We start from the raw sequence: 22,121 nt of genomic DNA, 5'->3' as shown, positions 1-22,121 counted from the left end.
AGGCCAGGCTTCGAAGAGGGACAGCAGGACTGGGGGGGGGGGGTCTCCGGAGGGGTCCCAGGAGTCCGGACCAAAGCGGGACCCAGCCCGGCCACTCGGCTCGGGCCGCGAGAGCCGAGGCCGGGACGTGCGCGCCTAGGGGCGTGAGGCGTCGGCATAGGGTGTCGGTGCCAGCGGAGGCGGGGCGAGCACATCTCCCCGCCGCCCAATCCCCAGCCCTCGTCGCGGCCTCATGAATAAGCAACAAAGCGAAGCGTCCTCCTCCTGGCGTCCCAGACGGCTGAGGGAGCCGCCGCAGCTGCAGGGGCCGCGCCGGGGATGCCCAGCGCGGGCGCCGCCGCTCTCCTCCGCGCGCTGCTCGGCTGAAGGCGCACAGGTGAGCACGGGCCCGGCTCCTGCCGCTCGGGCGGCCGCGCCTGCAGACGGGGCTCCGCGCAGAGACGGAGCCGGAGCCCGGGGCGGCGCGGGGTCGCCCCGGGAGCGCTGCGGTCCGGGGAGCGCGGCAGCCCGGGGCGCTCCAGGCGTGCGCCCAGAGCCCCCACCGGAACGCTGTGCCCCGACGCGGGGTGCGCGGGGGGCAGCTCGGGGCGCGCTGGGCGCGGCGCGCAGGCCTCGGAGGACTCGCCGCACTCCTCGCTCCAGCCCAGCCTCCCGGCTCCGCACCAGCGCGCGGGCCTTTGTGCTGGCGGGGCTTGCAGGGCTGGCTGCTTTTGTGTGGGCTTTTCTTTCTTCTCTCCCTCCCCTCCCAGTCTCTCGGCGGTGGTAGAGAAGTTCCTGAAGACTCTGATCGGCTCCTTTCAGAGAGCATCGATCGCTGTGTCCCCGATGCCAATCAGTGTCCAGCAGCCGAGGAGCGAAAGGGGGCTGCGGTGGCCACTGAAATGTGTTCTGCTACTTTGCAGAAGACCAACAGTTGAGTGTTTAGTGCAGAAATGTCACGGAACCTCCTTGCTCAGACCCTGACCGGTCCTCCAGGACACGGCAGGAGGATGCTGCTTGGAAAGGTCGCTTAATTGGAAAGAGGGCTTGTGGGATAGACACGGAGGAGGTCAGGCTCTGCCTGAGACCACGGAATGGCTGGGAGGTGTTGCCTGGAGGTGCCTGGATATCAAAAGTGCCTCCTGGTCACGGACAGAGCCAGACCTGTGTAGATTCCAAATATGTAAGCCATGGCTGGTGAGCTGGCTGAAGGTAGCCGGGATGAACAAAATATAGGACTCTCAAGAGTTTGGAGTTCTCAAAGATGAGAAATCTTTGCCTTCCCGAGCCGAGCCCAAGGACCTGCCGGGATCTTAGCACCTAATTTCTGTGCAGAGGAGAGAAGACAGGATGCTTTAAAGTGTCTGCATTCTTTCTCTGGAAGTTTTAGTTCTAAACTTAAGGGGGAGCAGGAGTGGTTCACAAAACCATCCATAGAGCTCTGAAGGACTTCTCTAGGAAGCAACATGTGTGGTGAGAATTTGCCTGCCTCCCCTTCTTTTTAGTGTATTTCCTTGATCACACATGATGCTGTTGGACTCTAAGGAGTATTATTGAAGCCAAGCTTATTTAAAGTCATTGTCTGATTTCTGCTCACTTGCCGGCAGAAACCCTCTGTAGCATCTATTGAAAGAAACTCAAAACTGGGGTTAGATTTCACAGTAGCACAGCATTGCTGCTTTTACACACAGTAGTGATTTAAGAGTGATCTGACTTACACATATGCCTAAGGTAGAGCTGTTGGGTTTGTCATAATAATGAACCAAGCACTTATACAGCTGACTTGATATTGATTGTGTTTATTCACAAAATTCCCAAGACTCACCAAGTCTAAGGTAGCTACGGCAACAGAGCCAATTAGGGAAAGGTGGATTTGTCTTTGTTTTCATAGGAGGCTCCTTATCTTATATTCTGGTGTTTCCTGCTAGACTTTTTAATATCATAATTTGCTATTACAGAAATGGGTTAATGCATAGATAGAACCAAATTGGGAAGATAGGCTTACCTGTTATAGAAAATTTCCACTTTTGAACCAAAGGTGTACTTATTCTTTATTTAGCAGACATTTGCCTGAAAAGTTGTGTATGGAATTGAATTTTTTGTTCGTTGAATTTTTTTTTCCTTACATAAGGAAGCTGGGTTTAATCTCTGTAGAATGAAAACTCATTCTATAATTAAGATGTGTGGTCAATCCTGTTTTCCCATATTGTGTTTACGGGTGATTGTAAGAAAAGTATCTGAATCAAGTTTCAGCTTGAAATGTGAGATATTATGTTTATTCCTTGAAATGTCTACCTGGGGATTACTTTCTCCAGTAAAATCGGGTTTACTTTCTCCATGTCAAATCGGGTCATGGAAGAGAATTGTATGATGGATGGAGAAGAGCTTGTTGACCAAGATGGATTAGGCTAGGATTCTGCAACCATCAGGCAATTCCCAGGTCACTTTGTCTACGTGAGAAGCCGAAGGAGGAAGCTCCATGGAAATATCTACAGGGAAAAAAGACACTATGGATGTTTCACATTGCTCACATTTCGGTAGTTTGAGGGGATCGTATGTCAATATCACACTAATATATCTTAAATTGAATGATACTTAAAACTTTTTCTTCAAACTGTTTTCATGTCTGTTATCATGTTTTGTCTCTTGTCCACCCTTTGAAGAAAACAGAATGAGCATTGTTACCTCCATCTTGCAACAAGGCAGCTGAGTTTCAGTGATTTGCCCAAGGTAGAGCTGGAACTTGAAGCCAGTATTTAAACCTTCAGTTCAGCTTCTTTTCCCAGGGATAGGATGGTGCACTAGGGGCCACAGGCACTGACATCTTCATTGGTCTGCAGTGCTGCATTGTGGAGAGAACAAAGCTCTTGGGCTCGGTATGTATAACCTAGCTGTGGTCTGCGGGGATGGTAAAGCACTTTGCTGGTAGTTGCCAGTGTAACCTTCTTGACCCCAGCTTACTCATCCTCTTCCCTGTCAGCACTGATGCCGCTTTGCTCCTAGGGAACCAGGCTTTTCTTTGTAGTTATTCTGTTCTCCCTTCTTCCACTGTGGCCAAACATGCTGCTGAAAGGATCCTCTGTCATTCCAGCTACTCAATTTAAAGTGAAGGATGATGAGGTCCCGATGATCTTAAAGCCAATATATTAGGCCAATGACAGTTGTCAGTAGCACAGTGAGTCAGAAATGGGGTACCGTAATGCCATGTGCCACAGCTGGGTCAATAGGGTCAGAATCTTGATAAGCTTGGCTTTAGACAAATTAAATAGCATTGGTGAGAGAACCTTAAGGATTAAAGGTAAGACAATGACAAGTTAATTATTGAGGGTCAGGGGATGTACAAAATGGAAAGATAATTAAGACACAAACAAAGAAGGGACAGAGTTTTCCTTTTCCCCTCATCAATCAAAGAATCACTAATTGGTTTTTATTTTTATTTTTAATTTATTTTTTAAGTTTATTTATTTACTTATTTTGAAAGTGTGTGTGAGAGAGAGTTAGAGAGAGAGAGAGAGCAAGAGCGAGTGGGGGAGGGACAGAGAGAGAGGATCCCAAGCAGGCTCCGTGTTGTCAGCACAGGGCTGGACGTGGGCAGGGCTGGATGTGAGGCTCCATCTCACGAGCCATGAGATCATGACCTTGAGCTGAAAAACCAAGAGTATGACGCTTAACCTACTGAGCTACCCAGACACCCCGCTAACAGGTTTTTAAAAGATGAGATGACAATTGGGAAGCAAGTTGACCTGAAGCTCTGAGACTCGTCACTTGTAAATGCTGATCTATTTTTTTTAAATGAAATTAACTCTGAAAACCTAAAATATAGCAGAAGTGAGAATGCAGGTAATTATTACTATTATTAAAATGATACATGGAATAAGTAGCCAGAATTGGCCAGGTCTGAACAAAATACACATTTAGACATGGATAGACCATGCAGTTTCATTGAAAATCTTACAGTATAAAATGGAGACTCTGAGCATTCTTTTTCACACTCTTAAACAGTTATTTACGTTCGCTTCACTGCAGCAAATATTTATTGAACACCTCTCCATGCCTACCATTATTAGTAATTATATGGCGGACAAAGGAAGCTAAAACACCAGTGTTTGCATGCAAAGGACCGAATCTCATTTGAGGTGGCAAGACTTACGGACGTGATGATTTGTGCCAGAGAAGTTGGGAGAAGGATGGGAAGAGATTGGGCCAGGCATTTTTGTGACAGCAGTTAGTAAACAGGATGTGGGGGAAAGGGGGCAGGGTTTAGATACCTGGGTAGGGAAGGAGGGAGTGTTCTGGCTAGTGCAGTGCTGTGAGCAAAACTTAGGAACCTGGAATGAGGATGGCAGGTAAGAGGGCAATATACTCGGCTGGTGATGGTTTGTAGGGGAGTTAGTGGTGTGGGTTGTCTTATAGATACGGAATTTGGCGGTTGTAAACTTCGTGACATTAAAGGATGCGTTGGGCAAAAGGGGGCAACATGAAGTTTGACAGAATTCACAAGTTCAGAAACTAGCATGCTCACATAGGCAGGTTAATTGTCCTCTGTAAACCTGTCGCTTTCTCAGCTAATAAAAAATGGAGATAATGATAGAGCCTATCTCATTAGGTTGTTGTTAGGATTAAATAAGGTAATTTACATAAGGCACTCACAACACGTGGCATGTAGCAGCCTCCAAATGGTGGCCACTTTTGGTTGGTTATTGTCATTTTTATTGTTAAGAATAAGCCATCTGGATTGTATAAAATGGATTGGAGAGAAGAGAGTTTGAACAGGATCATCGGTTGAAAGGCAATTAAAATAGTAACAGTCCAGTGAGGTGATGAGAAGGCCAATTCCAAGAGACATTATGGGGGAAGGATCCACAGAAGTTGTGAAATCTAGACTATAGAGAAGAGTTCAGGATGACACCAAAGTTTAGGTGAAGAAGACGGTGCGTTTGAGGTGGTATCCAAGTTTCTTCCAGGGGACAGTGAAAATCTAAGATGAGGCAGCCTTCTTCCCCAAACTCTATACCAGCTACTTACGGTATTTGTGTTTATCCCAAGAAAAGGAAAATATCAGGCAGATTGTTACCAGCTTTTTTGCATTCTCTATAGGCCTCCTGTGTCTTGAGTACTCCTAGGGCAATGTTCATGTTCCTTACATACTACCCATGGAACTCATTTCCTTTGGAAAAAAGGAACTTTGCCAGTGATGAGAATGTTTTAACATGCTGGTTCCCTTCTGTGTCTACATGTTGGTAACACACAAAATCAGCAGTAGACATTTCAGTTGGAAACGGTGTTGAAAAAGCGTTTAAAAAAATCCTGGTTATTAAATCTAGCAAGACGGCTAAATCTGTATTTTCTTATGTTGTCTTTCATTTGTCTTTGTAACTTGACCGTGCCCCGACTTGACAAAGAAACAGGTTCTGGACTGTATCTATTTAAGATCAAAGACAATGGTTGACAGAACAGCTTATCTGCCCACTGGTGGCAGAAATGCAGTAAATTGTTCAGCGGACTGCCGAGCCATGAGGATACCCCGATAGCAAATGATAGACAAAGTGCTACTGATTTGCTCTGAAAGGCATGCTTTTCAAGCTATTATTAGAAGCCAATACCACTATCAGCATTTTGGTTAGAGTTTATTTACCTGAATTAATGTGCACGGATGGATATAGTAGAAAGAAGGAGCAGCCATGGTGTGAAAGAAAAGTTAGAGAAACATTCTTTTGTATGTTAAACGTTCTTGAATTGAGTTCATTTAAGTTAATGAAGACACAGAGTACTAATTAGCAATTAAATTTCCCCACCCTCTCCTTCCCCAGAAAAGTAGGCTCTGGACATTCCTCTGTTTGTTCACTCAATATTTACTGAGCATTCCCTCTGTGCCAGGCACTTTGCCAGGGAGGGGGTACATGTCGAGGAAAAAAAGAAAAGGCCTACAGCCTGTGATAGATGATCACAGATGACTATTTAGTTTTAGAAATATTGCCATTGCGTTGACAACGGTCAGCCTTTTCTTATTTATTCTCTAACGTCATGCAGCTCTCAGTGGAGGACACCATACTCATGGGAGTGGCTGTCTGAACTTGTGCTTTGAAAGATGGAGAAAGGCCTAGAACTTGAAGGTCATTTACCAATTTATCTGAGTTGCAGGCATGTTCCCTGCTGTCATCCTTATAGGCTGTCTCCTCTGCTTCTTTTAAAGTTCGGGGGGCGCCTGGGTGGCGCAGTCGGTTAAGCGTCCGACTTCAGCCAGGTCACGATCTCGCGGTGCGTGAGTTCGAGCCCCGCGTCAGGCTCTGGGCTGATGGCTCAGAGCCTGGAGCCTGTTTCCGATTCTGTGTCTCCCTCTCTCTCTGCCCCTCCCCCGTTCATGCTCTGTCTCTCTCTGTCCCAAAAATAAATAAACGTTGAAAAAAAAAAATTTAAAGTTCGGGCATCGCTTTGAATAGTGGGGAGAAGGAACATATGGCTGCAATACACAGACATAGAATAGGCTTGCAGTTCACCCCCATTTTTTCTGTAGTTGGATTTAGAAAGCAGGTGTCTGACACTTAATTACAGAAGGAAAGTCTTTGAGAGCAATGGCAGAATTCCCTTCGCACAAATTCTAAAGCTCGAGATCTAGCTGGAAATAAAACCTTAAAGGAATATTCTGTTTGGGAAAGGCAATTGAGGCTATATTAAATCTCTGTGGTTTGACTCCCCAAATCTGATTTGTTTATAAAATTCTCCTCTCAGTCTGCATGACTCTAGAACATATAAATAAAATGTGAAACATCCATCCAGTCATTAGAGTGCCTTGCCTACCTGATGGCACAGTTGTTGGAACATGAAAACATTTGCATTTTAATTCTATGCCCTATAGATAAAATATAAAAATGGATTCATGGAAGTAGAAGGGATTTATAAGATTATTTTGTTTAACTCCTCATTTTATCAAAGGAAAAACTGAGGCCATTTGCACAATATCCCATAGCAAGTTCTAGTAGCAAGAAAGCTAGGATTCAGGAATTGTTTTTCTCCTTCTAGTCCATATCTCTCTAAATAATACTGTCATTCATGATGGCCTGTTTTTTTCAGGTTTTTATCCAGAAGCATGGGATCATGTCGACCAAGTTTTTAGGCCACACCCTACATTGTATGGGATGTTTAGTAAGATTTCATTGAATGGGAAAAATATTTGTTCAGAAAAGGGCAGCTCTTTGAATAGATCAGAGTGTTCTTTAGCTTTTACATATGTTTCATAGTTCAAGTTGTACAAAGACGTAGTTTCATCAACGGTGAACATTCTTGTTTACAGTGCTTCTATATTTTTGTCTTTTTTTTTTATTTTATTTTTTACATTTATTTATTTATTTATTTATTTATTTATTTATTGAGAAACAGCACAAGCAGGAGATGGGCAGAGAGAGAAGGAGACACAGAATCCAAAGCAGGCTTCAGGCTCCGAGCTGTCAGCACAGAGCCCGATGAGGGGCTTGAACTCACAGACTGTGAGATCATGACCTGAGCTGAAGTTGGACACTCAACCGACTGAACCACCCAGGCGCCCCCTATATTTTTGTCTTAAGGGAGGCAGCAAGCCAGATACTATTACTAAATGTGTTACCTGGCTACGAAGTGGGATTCTTTAGGGGTCATCTAAAGTATGATGATAACTGATGTTCAGAATGTTGACGTGTCTTGGCACATGCTAGTCCCCCTTTTTGAAGTATCTTTCCCATATTCTCTCCTTTTAAAATGATGCTAGCTCCCTGTATGTCATTTAATATTTTAATAAAATTGTTGCAGACTCTCATCCCACATAGAGGGAAACTTACCATCCCTGTCACTATCTCTGAAGATTCTTGAGGGGGTGTAGTGACTTCTGTTTCTCCTAGTCACCTCTGGCTTCAGTTTTCTTCTGTTGCTAAATTTATGATCCTTGATATGTGCTGGTCCTTTTCTGCACATGGCACCTCATGACATCTTCTCATTCCTGTAGTCTCCCAAAGTACTGTGGATTCAAGATTTCTGTGTGACAAATTGTCCCTCACGTGGTGGCAATAAATGGTTATAATTTCATTCCACTTCTGTGCACAAGTTCAGACAAAGCACAAGTTCAGAGTAGCTTGGCTGGCTGGTTCTGGCTCAAGGTCTCTTAAGCAGTTATGGTCAAGATGCTACAATTGTCTGAAGGCTTGAGTGGGGCTGGGAAGATGACTTCAAAGGTGACTCATTCGTGTGGTGCTGGTGGTTTGTCAGGAAGCCTCAGTTCCAAATCTGGGGATTCCTCTTTCTTCATGTAGAAAAATTCAGCCTTCTGTTTTCTCTTCACCTGTCTAGATCATGCTCTAAGGACTTGACCTTTTCTTGGTCTCAGAAAGACCTACAGACTAAACAGGGAAGCTTTGAGCTTCTTAAGGGGAGACGGACCAATGAAAACTTACTTTTTATATTTTATGTGTGCACATTATGTGCTTAACCCAAATAGTTTAATGATTACACATGAAAGAAAGAAAAAAATACAACTTTTATAAAGATTACGTTTTTATTCTAGAATTTTCATTCTTAGGTTTAATTTCCTAGAACATCTACAGCATCTGAGAGATTTCTGATGATGGAAAAAGAAAGAGCCCAAACAGCAAAGTAGATAAAAAACCCCCGAAACTCATAAATTTGGGGGGGGGGATTAGTAGTTTTGCTATAGTTTTAGTTTTAATGAGAGTGTGAGTAGTTTTTTAAAAAATGCAACAAATCTTAATCTAATGATAATGTGTATTCAGGAAATGTTGCTAATTTAAAATGTATTTCATTTTCTTAAAAAGTTTTTTTTTTTTTTTAAATTTTTTTTTTTCAACGTTTATTTATTTTTGGGACAGAGAGAGACAGAGCATGAACAGGGGAGGGGCAGAGAGAGAGAGGGAGACACAGAATCGGAAACAGGCTCCAGGCTCTGAGCCATCAGCCCAGAGCCTGACGCGGGGCTCGAACTCACGCACCGCGAGATCGTGACCTGGCTGAAGTCGGACGCTTAACCGACTGCGCCACCCAGGCGCCCCAAAAGTTTTTTTTTCTTAAAAACACCAATTTACATTAACTCTTTTACCATTTCTACTCCTTAATTTTTGAAACATCAAGGGCATCAAGGGTTTGCCTTTCATTTTTATAGTTGTTACAGAGAAAAGAAATCATTTAAGTGTTTTAAAGAGGAATTTTAAATGAAAATCATTTACATACTTAAAAAACCTCTTTTTAAAAGTTTATTTATTTATTTTGAGAGAGAGAACAAGCAGGGGAGAGGCAGAGGATCTGAAGTGGGCTCTGTGCTGACAGCAGAGAGCCTGATGAGGGGCTCGAACCCACAAACTGTGGGATCATGACCTGAGCCGTAGTCAGACGCTTAACCGACTGAGCCACCCAGGCGCCCCTACTTAAAAAAACTCTTGAATGTAACTGGTATTCAGTGTTTTATGATGATGTCTTATACGTTTTAAACCATAGTTGAAAGATCTCTGAATGTAATATAAATAAATGTAAGGTTTACTTTCTATATCTTGGACATATTGCCATTTTGGTAGTCATTTGCTTATGTGATTAATAGAGGAATTTGGGGAGACTATTGCAAATGTGACTTCAAGGGTAATTTTTTTCAAATAGGTATTAAAGAAACAATGAACTTAGTCCTTGAACTATGTGTACCTTTTCTAGAGAGCTTCAAGTTAAATCAGCTGCAAAATTCAGCAGGGAAAAATGAACTGGGTTATCCAGTTCTCAAAGGTACAGAGAAGTAGAACAGCCGTCTCTTCCATACCATCTCTGAGCACCACGCCAAGGAGATGATTTTAACTTCTGACTTTACTTAAAGGGGCTTATTTACAAAATACATTTACATGACAGTTTGATATGCTTTATTTTTCTGCAGGGCTCAATTACTGGAATTGTCAACTCTGCCAATTTATGTGCACATTTCTCTTCCACTATGAGCAGACCAATTGTATTGCACATTTGTCTGGCATTCTGTGGCCTTCTACTTCTCAACGTTGCCACACAGTGCGTGGCCTTCCCCAAAATGGGAAGAAGGGAGATAGCACATGGTCTTGCAGAAACAGGGCAGCCAGAGAGGATGAACACAGATGACCCAGAAAATGACTCTATTACTTCAAAGTGCACTCCCCAGTTGGTAGTCTCTGAAGACCCAATGATAGTGTTAGCGGGGCCGTCAGCAACATCTTTAAATAAAGTATTTCCTATTAACAAAGAAGCTCATCCAGTAGGAACTGGGCTTATGCAGCCTAATAGTCCTGACATTTACACTGCTACTGAGACAGTGATCCCTGTGGAGGAGGAAGTGTTTGGGTCCAGCCAGCCAGAGAGAGTGTCTCCTGAAAGCCGACTCTCCAAAGCCATGCTAACCAACCCTACTGCTGCAACCGCACCTCTGAATATGGATGAGAAGGAGGAACTCTTCAGTAGTACCCTCATTCAGCCCATTGCGGAAGGGACCACAGAAGCAACACTGGGTTTTCTGAAGCATGTGGATCATCAGTTGTTTGCAACGGAAAGTCAGGAAAGATTTAGTCTGGGACATTTCCCTTCCTCTGATGTGAATACTAAAGAAATGCTGACCACCAGTCCAAGGACAGAGAAGTTTGAAGCTGACGCAGAACATAGGGCAACTTTTTCCCCTGGTGCTGAGCCCGCAGCAGGCATGGCGCCTGGAAGCTCCATGCCTGATAGGGAGAAGCCTTTGCAGATGACAGCTGATCATACCCAGACTACCGCCACCAAGCACTGGCTCACAACCTCTGAGTACACCCTGAGTGTTGAGCCAGAAACTGACAGGCTGCTGGGAGCCCCAGGAGTCACAGTGAGTGTCAGCACTGCTGTTCCAGCTGCCTCTGTCATAAGTGATGAGTGGGATGACACTAAATTAGAGAGTGTAAGCCAGATAAAGATCCCAAAGCTTGGAGACAATATGGAGACCCAGGTGGGAATGGAAACGTCTCAGACAGCCCGAGTAACAGATAACGATGCTATGGAAGGTATGGAAGAGGGTGAACCTTTGACAGAGGTTGCAGATGTGGCTCTGGGGCTGCCAGAAGGGGAAACCCACATGGGGACAGCCCTGCTGATGGCACCCGGGGAGGAGCGATCGTCTGCCTTCACGGATCAAAGTTCCTTTACTCCCACAAGTTTGATGGAAGATATGAAAGTCTCTGTTGTAACCCTCTTCCAAGATACTGCAGACTTCATGGAATCCACTAAGGAGAATGATGCTATGTTTTTCATAGAGACCACTGTCTCCATCTCGGAATATGAATCTGAGGCGCATCAACTATTGGGACATACACTGAAAGGTAAAAGAAAGAAAGAAAGAACAAAAATAAACTTTGGGAAGGTTTTGATTTGAATTTCGTATTTTTTAAAATTGGTATAATTGACATATAGCGTTGTATTACTTCTAGGTCTCATTTTATGGTTTTTTTTTTTTTTTGAGTGAGAATTTAGAAGTTCTCTAAGTTTTGATGAAAAGCAGAAGTAAACAAATACAAAATGTATTTTGTGTAGAAATTACACCCAAATACAACCTCTGCATGTAGGCCATTCAACAGGAAACAATTTGTCCCCACCCCTATCATTTGGCAATTTTGGGGACATTTTTGGTTGTCATAACAGACAGGTGCCAGGATATCTAGTGGGCCAAAGAGGCTTGTGAACATCCTGCAGCACGTAGGATAGCCCCCCAACCACAAAGACTTTTCTGATCCAGAGTGTCCGTAGTGCTGAGAAACCCTGAAATAGACTGATAGTTTTCACACATGTCATTAGGAAAACGTATAACTATTCAGGAAAATGTTGAAGAACTAGCTATATGTTTAAATGGTATAATAAACAATATAGGATATTATTTACATATAGGTGTAAAAAATACTCACATACCTGATAATCTCTTACCAAAAGCTTTCGGTAATATTTATCTTAACAGCATTAACCACCTGAGTTCTTTGATTTTGTTTTCCCAAAAAGAAATCCCTCTAGAAATAAGAAAAAACCCCAATACTGATGAATTCTCTCTGTTGGCTTAATACTGTAGTACTTCCTCTTGGCCTTTATATCTGTGACTGTTATGAGCTGATGAGCCTTACATTTGTTGCTGACGGATAATGTTTTTCTTTTATTATGTGTAGTTGGTCAGATAACAGCATGAGGAAGGATAGACTTAGTATACATGCATATGCTCATTCCAAATTGTTTTGGAATATGTTCATCTTGTTATATCAGCTCAGTAGCTCCATTAATGGAAATTTCAAATTAGTAATATGTTTTATAAAGTGTTGAGATTGAATTAAAATGGTAAGATTGAATTTTACGTGTCCAGTTCAGTTTTTAAGGACCGAAAGACTTAGTATACTGTACATTTTCATAGAAGCTTCCAGAAAATGTTTTGTAAGTTGGTTGTTAAATTCCATTGAGAGAGTTGGGTCTCTATTACCATGAAGATATTAGATGTGACTGAATAAGAAGTTTACTTCAGTTTTCCATAACAGTTTAAGATATTCCTGGAGCATTAAGTCATATAGTTCCAGATTATTCATCGCATAATTGAATCTCTGATACTTATGTATTAGAATTGCATAGCTTGTATTAATACAGCCTAAAATGTAAAATGAATTTGATGATTATATGGTTCTTATTTTGATTATTGAATATGCTCCTTAGTCATAATTGTGTCACTTAACTCACTTTCCACCTAATGTGACAGGCATAGTTAGCACAGTGGTTAAGAGCACTAACTATGTAGGCTTCTCTCAACCTAAATTGTGTGTAAAGTGGGTAATAATAGCTGATATATTGGAGTATGTGCTAAGTTTTACACGTGTTAACTAATTTAATCTTTGTAACAACTCTATGTGATAGATACTGCTATTATTTCCAATTTACAGCTGAGGAAACTCAAGGCCCAGAGATGCTAAGGAATTTGTTCAAGGTCACACAGCTAGTAGAGGCCGAGCCAGAATTCAGACCCAGGCAAATTGACTCTAAAGCCTGCATTCTTGACTGCTATGATGTATGGCTTCCATGGAATGGTATTAGTACCTACCTCCCCTTAGTACATTTTAGAAGATAAAATAAGATAATGCTTACAATATACTTAACAGTGCATGTATGTAGCATATAATAGAAACCCAGTAAACATTAGTTACTGTAATTATTATTCCTTTATTCAAAATGCTAACTTCTTTTTCCCCTTCAGAAGTGCAAATGTGAAAATTAATAGATATAAATGCTTCTGAGAATTTTTAAAAATTATTTTTAATCTTTATTTATTTTTGAGAGAGAGACAGTGTGTGAGCAAGGGAGGGGCAGAGAGACAGGGAGACACAGAATCCGAAGCAGGCTCCAGGCTCTGAGCTGTCAGCACAGAGCCCGACGTGGGGCTCGAACTCACGGACCACGAGATCATGACCTGAGCCAAAGTCGGACGCTCAACCGACTGAGCCACCCAGGCGCCCCGAGAATTTTTGAATATAACGTAGTTCTGTATAATTTGTTTCTTCACAGACTGGTTATGTTGATATTCATAAAAGGGAGCTCAGCCGTTGACCTTCCTATTTTGTTTTGTATTTTATTTTATGTTTTTTATGTTACTGTATTTATCTCTGTCTCAGATTGATTCATTGCTCCTGAAAGCAGCAACACTGAAAACATTTATTTACTGGCATTTTGTATCTGAGCGATCTATTTGCTTTCCCATACCCTGAAATAGATATTTTCTTTTTTTTTTTCCAGTTTATTAATTATAGAGTGACTTTTTAAGGTACAGGGAATTTGTTTATTTTAAAATGTTGTATCCCCCCTTTTAAGACATCCTCACTCAAGAGATGACAACAGTTGTTCAAGAAACAGAAGCCACTTTATCACTGGTGACACAAGAGCAGCAGGTTTCTACCCTCGAGGTTACCAGAGAAAATGGTAAGACTGAGGAAGGAGAAGAGCCCCCCTCCACCACATCTGCTGTTCCTGCCGTTACTCAGCTGTCGAGGAGATGGGAACCTCTGGCCACGACACTTTCCACTGCGGCCACGCCTCTGTCTTTTGAAGTTACTTCTGCTCTGGAAGGTTTGTAAGGGAGGGAGAATTTTGGGGATGGATCTTGTCTGAGTTAATAAGGAATAGAATGAGTGAGGCAGATGTACCCCCATCTGCCTGCACTCACCTAGAGAATGAACAGAAAATGCAGGTGAATGCTCTGTTGTCTGGGGAGATGTGGCAAAGCCTAAAAGGATGAGGGGTTAGTTCCCAAAGCAGAGTCTCCTGGTGGCTCATCACTGGGGCCTGTGAAGGCCAGGCTTCCTGAGAACTCTCTCCTTGTTTGACAGGCCTGGCTGCTAGGAGCCAGGGGGTGGAGTGAAAACAGTGAGGACCAGGGTTTGAATCCCAGCTTTGGCCCTCACTAGTATTGTGGCCTCAAGCAGGTTTCTTAATGTCTCTAAGCCTGGTTTGTGCATCTTTATTACTATTATTTTTTAAATTTTTTTAATGTTTATTTTTGAGAGACGGCACGTGCGAGTAGAGGAAGGGAGGAGAGAGAGGGAGACACAGAATCTAAAGCAGGCTCCAAGCTGTCAGCCCAGAGCCCAACGTGGGGCTTGAACTCACAAACTGTGAGATCATGACCTGAGCCGAAGTCAGACGCTTAGCTGACTGAGCCACCCAGGTGCCCCTGGTTTGTGCATCTTTAAATAATGTCTACCTATCTTTAAAAAAAAAAAAAATTTAATGTTTATTTATTTTTGAGAGAGAGAGAGACAGAGCATGAGCAGGGGAGGGGAAGAGTGAGAGAGGGAGACACAGTATCCAAAGCAGGCTCCAGGCTTTGAGCTGTCAGCACAGAGCCTGACGCGGGGCTTGAACTCATGGACTGTGAGATCATGACTTGAGCTGAAGTCGAACACTTAACCAGCTGAGCCACCCAAAAGATGCCCCTGCCTATCTTTTATGTTAATTTCATTTAGTTTATTTTTGAAGCTAATTTTTCTATTTTGAGAGGGAGAGAGAGAGTGCATGTGTGCGAGTGGGGGAGAGGCAGAGAGAGATGGAAAGAGAGAATCCCAAGCAGTTTCCATGCTCAGCACAGAGACCACGACCTGAGCTGAAATCAAGAGTCAGTCACTCACCTGAGCCGCTCAGGCACCATGCCTACCTATCTTATAGGTTATTTTAAGGATTTGAAATAATGTATGTAAAGTGCTTTCTATAAAGGAGGCCCTCAAATGTTCTGATATCTTAAGGACAGCAAAGTTTTCAAATCTTGGTGATTATTGGAATTGCCTGGGGATTACAAAAATTATTAGTTAATTATTTTTGGACCTCATGTCTCTGTCTCATTATTTGTTGGTCTAAGTAAATAGGCTTAATTTATTGGCTGAGTTTTTTTTTTTTAAATAATGTAATAAATATCTCCCAATCCTGTCTCTCCAAAAAACCCCGTAGGGCCTAGTTAGTAACCTACATGTAATCCTATATCTCAACTTCCTCCTCTGACTGGTAACTGTCATCCTGAATCTTGTGTTCCTCATTTCCCTGAATTCCTTTTAGTTTAGTTTTATTAAATGCACAAAATTATGCATTTAAACATTTCAGTAGTTTTTAACTTTATAAAACAGTATTGTGCTGGAGATAACCTTTTTGGGACTTACTTGTTTTACTTAATAATCTATGGCTAAAATTTACCTAATGTGGTTCTTTTGTTTTGACTGTTTATAATGTTCCATTATGAAAATAGATTGCAGTTTATGCATCTAATCTTTATGCAGTCTCTTCTAGCAATTTGCATTTGGGTCATTTCCAGGTTTGGCTGTTGTGAACACTGATTGCTGCCATATGCATATTCTCTTGCATATTCTCCATTGTACATGTACAGGAGTTTCTCTTGGTTATGTTAGAAAGGAACTGAATCGCTGGGCTCTAGGTATGAATGTTTGACTTTAGGGGGCAATGCCTAATTGTTTTCCAAAGTGGTTGCACCAATGTATACTCTGAACAGCCATGGATGTGAGAGCCTGTGAATCCATATCCTGGGAGTTAAAAAAAAAATAGTTTTTCGGTCTTCACCACCAAGGAGATTCTGATTCAGTAAGTTGAGATACGTGGAAAGCATGCAAATCGATTTTTAAAAAACTACCTCAGAGATCCTGATGATCTACCAGACGTGCAAAATAATACTATCCAAGGGTTTTTTATATAGGGGAAAACCTGGAGCTAAATCTGGCTGCTTTGAAATTGAGCATATTCTAGACACATACTCTTACTCTTTGGCTTAATTTTTAAAAGTAGTTCTTGGCATGGGGTGCCTGGGTGGCTCAGTTGGTTGGGCGTCCGACTTCCGCTCGGGTCGTGGTCTCGCCGTCTCACGGTCTCGCCGTCTCGCGGTCCATGGGTTCGAGCCCCGCGTTGGGCTCTGTGCTGACAGCTCAGAGACTGGAGCCTACTTCGGATTCTGTGTCTCCCTCTCTCTCTCTCTCTGCTCCTCCCCCATTCATGCTCTGTCTCTCTCTCTGTCTCAAAGGTAAATAATCGTTAAAAAAAAATTAAAATGAAAAAGTAGTTCTTGGCATATATTTTAATAATTTTTAAAATATATTAATGTTTATTTATTTATTTTTGAGAGAGAGAGAGAGAGAGAGAGAGAGAGAGAGAGAGTGAGCGAAGAAGGGGTGGAGACAGAAGAAGACAGAATCCCAAGCAGGCTCTGCGCTGTCTGCACAGAGCCCCATGCAGGGCTTGAACTCATCAACTGTGAGATCATGACTTGAGCCGAAACCAAGAGTTGGATATTTAACTGACTGAGCCACCCGGGCACCCTTAATAATTTTTTGTTAAATTTTCTATCTTTTCCATCGTTCTATCTAAAATTCTGCAAAATCCATAGTATTGTCAATGGAATGAGTGGGGTATTAAAATTTAAAAAGAAAGTTCTGATTTGAGACAATACATTTTCCTGGAAGGTAAAGTGTCTGCCTTGCATAGCTGGATTGATGCACTATGGGAAGAGGGAGCTGGCCTACGTGCCAAACTTACTGTATATAAGATACTGGTTTCATTAATCATTTGTTACTTAAAAAGAAAAAAAATACATGTATACATTTCCCCTAATGATCATCTTTGGGTCAAGTCCTATCTCTTGTGTTTGACAGATCTAATGGACACCATCACAGGGCCAAATGAGGAATTGTTCACACCAGTTATGGGCTCTCCAGTGACTCCGCCTGGAATATTGGAGGAAGCACCCAGCATTTTCCCAGCACTTTCTGATTCTGAGGCACCCTCTGAGACAAGAACCATTGTTCCATCCATTAGCCGTGTTAATACAGCTGCCTCATTTGGCCTGGAACAACTTGAATCTGAAGGTACCCATACATTGAAGAGAATCTTTTCTGTGACTGATTGAGTCACTGAGCAAATGTTGTTTTGAAGATTAAGGAGAATGTATTCCGTATGCAGTGTAGATCAGGGGTCAGTAAACTATGGCCCGGCCAAATCTGACCTGCCATCTATTTTTGTATGACCTGCAAGTTAAGAATGATCTTTACATTTTGAAATGATTGAAAAAAAATTAAAATGAGAATAATATTTTGTGACATGTAAAAGTTAAATAAAATTCAAATTTCAGTATTCCTAAATAAAGCTGTATTGGGACCCAGCTACACTTGTTCATTTACATACTGTCTGTGGCTACTTTTGTGCCAGATTAGCAGGGTTGAGTAGTTGTGACAGAGACTGAATGCCCACAAAGTATAAACCATTTATGATACGGCCCTTTACTGAAAAAGCTTGCTGGCCCCTGGTCTAGATCAATCGTTCTTAACTGTAGATGAACATTAGGATCACTTGGGGGAACTTTGAAAAAATCCTAATGCCTGATTCCTCCCAGTGATTCTGATTCAGTCGGTGTAGGATAAGATCTGGTGTCCACATTTTGAAAGAGTGCTTTAGATGATTTAAAATCTGCCAGCTGGATTGAGGATATTTGTTTATAAGGAAAATTCAAGTTTCCCCACCAGATTTTCTTAGGTAGAAGTTTTAATGTGGGTTGTATTTTCACAGCACTGCTCTGGTTGTTAGTGCTGGGGTTTTCTTCTTTATGACCATCTCTGGGATGTTCATAGGATGTTGTACTATTTGGAGATGGGTAGTCTCTTTACCTGTTAAGACTGAGAAATTCATGCCAAATTATACTTTCCAAGACACTGGCTTTGAGCGTGAAAAAGATGCTCGGAGCACAGCTGTACATCCACAAACAAGAAGACTGGAAATATGATGAGAGGTCATTTAATTAATCAGCGTTTTGGCAGGCAAACAGCTTTTGGTTGGAAGTGCAGAATATCCAGAGACTTGTAATGCTGAGTTTCTAATCTAGAAGACAGGTAAGCTTTTGGGAACTAAATTATCTGTGGGTTTGATGCAGTAAAGACATAGGATGTGGTGTTATTTAATATTTTGTCTGCTGTATAGCAGGGAAGGTGGTTCATCCAGGTTTGCAGCAGACTCTCTCACAGGCTTTCAGGGTAACACTGGTAGTTTTCTGGCAGAGAAACATGACATTTTAGGAGTAGTGTGGAGAACTCCATAGTAGAAGGCTGGTTTGAGAAATGGATCAAAGCAAGCTCAGAGGCTGATAGCTCTTGCACTCCACATTGAGATAAAAACCATATGACTTTGAGATTAATCTCATATTAGCTGTCTGCTCTCCTTGACGCCATCTGGAAAAAGCAGGTTTCCCCAAATTAACCTGCGTTAGAGATGACAGCTTTACCCGGCAGGGCTCATTAAATCAGAGGGAAAAAAATATATTTGTGAGTAATCCATACTTGTGAAACTGCAATAATTTTCTAAATTTAGTAGATGATGGCAGTTGCGTTGAAATATGTGAGAATTTTCTTGACTTGCCTAAGATGTCCTGGAGTTTTAGTGCTTTTCTTCTACACAATTCAATTCCAGCTTCTTTTTGAGAATATATTTTTTCGGTTTTTGATCTAAATTATGATCCTTGTCAAGGCTTATGGAAGACCCTTCTGGTTTAAAAATATTCTGTCAGCTACATTGTTGGGCTTAAGATAGGGTTTTGAATAAGCACACCTTTTCTTCTAGGACCCAGGAAGTGCACAATGTATGTTTAATTAGTGTACATTAATAACATCACAATTAGTTTTATGTTGGTGCATCTACTTCTCTGGAAGCTGAAGTGACTACACTTATTTAAACAGATAAACCTACTAGATTTCTGTGTGTGTTGGAGGCCTGCGGTTTCAAGGCCTGTTTTTCCGCCTTGTCTTTGAGACCTTTGGGTGAAGGATTTTAATTCTATCATAGGGTTATACCCAGAGGAAGATAATGTATTCTTTAAAGAAACACTTTTTAAAAAATGTTTATTTATTTTTGCGAGACAGAACGCGAGTGGAAGAGGGGCGAAGAGAGAGGGAGACACAGAATCCAAAGCAGGCTCCAGGCTGTGAGCTATCAGCACAGAGCCTGACGTGGGGCTTGAACCCATGAACCGTGAGATCATGACCTGAGCTGAAGTCACACGCTCAACTGACTGAGCTACCCAGGCACCCTGAAGATAATTTATTTTTACTAGAACAGAGGGTTGTGTGCTACATCAAGTTACCTACCTTTGAAGTTTTAATCTCTGTGATGTGTTGACAAATGACATACAATTTTCCAGTTTAAAGATGTGTGTTTATTTAATTATATTATTAAATTTTTATATGCTATATTAGTATCTTCTTTCCCACTAGGGGACAGAAGCATTTCTCCAGAGAATGGAGTATTTTTCTCAATGGGATATGGGCAAGACATGCCATTATTAGATACCAGACATCCAAGGATCAACAACCTTTGTGGAAATTTCTGAATGTTTATCCTTTAGGGGATAATTAGGGGCTCAGACAAACCTCAAATTGTATCTACTTGGCCCCCTGTCTTCTTTGTCTCCTCCTTTACGGCTCTACAGCATAATCACTGACTGTCTTAGTTTTCTAGGGCTGTCATAACAAAATACCACAAACTGGATGGCTTAAAACAACAAAACTTTATTCTCTTGTAGTTTTGGAGCCTGAAAGTCTGAAATCAAGGTGTAGGCAGGGTCATGTTCCCTCCAGTGCCTCCAGATGGGTAATCAGCCCTTGCTTCTTCTAGTTTCTGATGAGGCATTCCTTGGCTTATGACAACATGATTGCAACCCCTGCCTCCATGTTCACGTGGCTGTTATGCCTAAGTGTGACTGTGCCCAAATTTCCCTCATCTTACAAGGACACCAGCCACTGGATTAGGACTCACTCCAATAACTTCATCTTATGTTGATTGTATCTGCCAATAACCTATTTTCAAATAAGGTCACATTCACAAGTATGGCAGGTTTTGAATATGTGTGTGTGTGTGTGTGTATTTATATATTTTATATATTATATATATATATTTATACACACACAGAACACATATATACACACATACACATACATATAGTGGGTATGCAGTTCAGCACATATCAGGGGTCTGTTTCTGAGAAGTTCACCCGGGGGTTCTGAAGGCAGACGTGCTCTGTCTCTGCAATATCCACTTGAGAGATGTGCGTTTGAGAGCAGGAGAAGTTGTGATGTGTTCTACATTTCTCAGTCTCTGAAGAGACTGCCTCTATATGTGCATTCCACCTTGTGCCTATTTTAGTAGGTTTTTTACCTTGTCAGCAAAAATAGTTTGATTTTTGAAGGGATAATGGTTTATCTGTCACCTTGCCTGACACACTTTAATTCCTTGTTTATTTTTTTAATTTTTTAATTTTATTTTAGGGAATCAATGTTTTCAGGATGGTAAAAAATGCATTATACTTGTCTCAGGCATAACTCCACTAGGGCTGCATTCATCATTTTTTAAATACAAACATGACAAAAGTGTTCTAATTTTTTATTCAAAGTAGCATAATGGCAAGTTAGTTGCATATATATAACTACATAAATTAATTTTTGGATATGATCTCTGTATAGGTTGATATCCTTTTATTGTTGAATATTAATGTCTTTCTCTGCTCCAAAATAGAAACTTAACAATTTCTGATTACTTATGAAAATTTACTTGGAGTTTTTTTAATCTTTAGAATATTTAGAATATTTTAGAATATTTTAACCATAATATTTTAACCCTAATATCAAATGGACTAGGTCTTTCAATATTTCTTACCTAGGGAAGTTTTGCTTTCTGTATTTTAGAAATCCAACTGAGGATATCCGTTTACTCTGAATAAATCAGACTTACTTTAGTCTTTCTTATATTCCCACAGAAGATGGAAATTTATCTGTGCTGTAAAATTGTAACAATAATTCTGTACGGTGGAAGGTTGTTGCTTTAACAATTCAATATTCAGCAAAAAATCAATTGTGGGTTTATTTGTACCAAGAACTAGGTTTCTAAGTACATGTAGGAGGTAAGAGTACAAAAACAAAGATTTCTTAGATCTTGTGATTAGGTTTTGGTAATCCTTCCTCACCTCTCCCACCCCCAGACTTCCTCCCTTAATGTTTGGAAGTCAGTATTTGAGCCTTCCAGCTAGTGGTAAATGGGAAACTACTCGGTGCTCACCATGGTGCTGACCAGACAGACTTGGGAACAGGATGAATTAGTTTAGATTCTCCCACGATGACTCTGGGTTAGCTTATTGCTCTTCGGCAAGAGGAGAAGAAATACCAGTGTCTCTGGGCTGATCTTACTGATCCTATTTAATGTCCTTCTGTAGGCATAATAGACTGAGTGTTGGGGCTGTATGATCCAGTGCTGTTATCCCAGACAGTTCCCATTTCCTCATGTTTCCAAAGGCCCATTTACTATCGGCTTCATGGAACAAACTCACAGTAATTGACTTGGTAGAGAATTACCTTTTTTGTGAAACTTATAATGTATGTTATATGTACATATATAACATATTACCTTTTTTATCATATCAAGAGATTTTTAATTTTTAATATCAACAGGAACATCCCATTTAACCTTTTTTTTAACATCTTGATTTTTTAAATGAATTTTTTTTTCAACGTTTATTTATTTTTGGGACAGAGAGAGACAGAGCATGAACGGGGGAGGGGCAGAGAGAGAGGGAGACACAGAATCGGAAA

General features: G+C 41.4%; 1 protein-coding gene across 1 annotated transcript in view; it reads left to right on the top strand.

The window, feature by feature from the left end:
• Window positions 1–318: 318 nt before the first annotated feature.
• The window catches only part of LOC115517077 (armadillo-like helical domain-containing protein 4), a gene marked incomplete at its 3' end in the record, with an annotated part of 40,730 nt that continues 18,927 nt past the window's right edge, over window positions 319–22,121 (top strand). Inside the window, exons 1-4 of the mRNA XM_030320226.1 lie at window positions 319–376; window positions 9,875–11,309; window positions 13,819–14,073; window positions 17,151–17,363. Of these exons, the coding sequence (XP_030176086.1) occupies window positions 9,932–11,309; window positions 13,819–14,073; window positions 17,151–17,363 (1,846 nt within the window). The remainder of the gene's footprint in view (window positions 377–9,874; window positions 11,310–13,818; window positions 14,074–17,150; window positions 17,364–22,121) is intronic.

The sequence above is a fragment of the Lynx canadensis genome, chromosome B3 (genome assembly GCF_007474595.2).
Source record: "Lynx canadensis isolate LIC74 chromosome B3, mLynCan4.pri.v2, whole genome shotgun sequence".
Classification (NCBI taxonomy): domain Eukaryota; kingdom Metazoa; phylum Chordata; class Mammalia; order Carnivora; family Felidae; genus Lynx; species Lynx canadensis.
The sequence above is the reverse complement of the archived record's forward strand: the minus strand, read 5'-3'. Positions and strand labels throughout refer to the sequence as shown.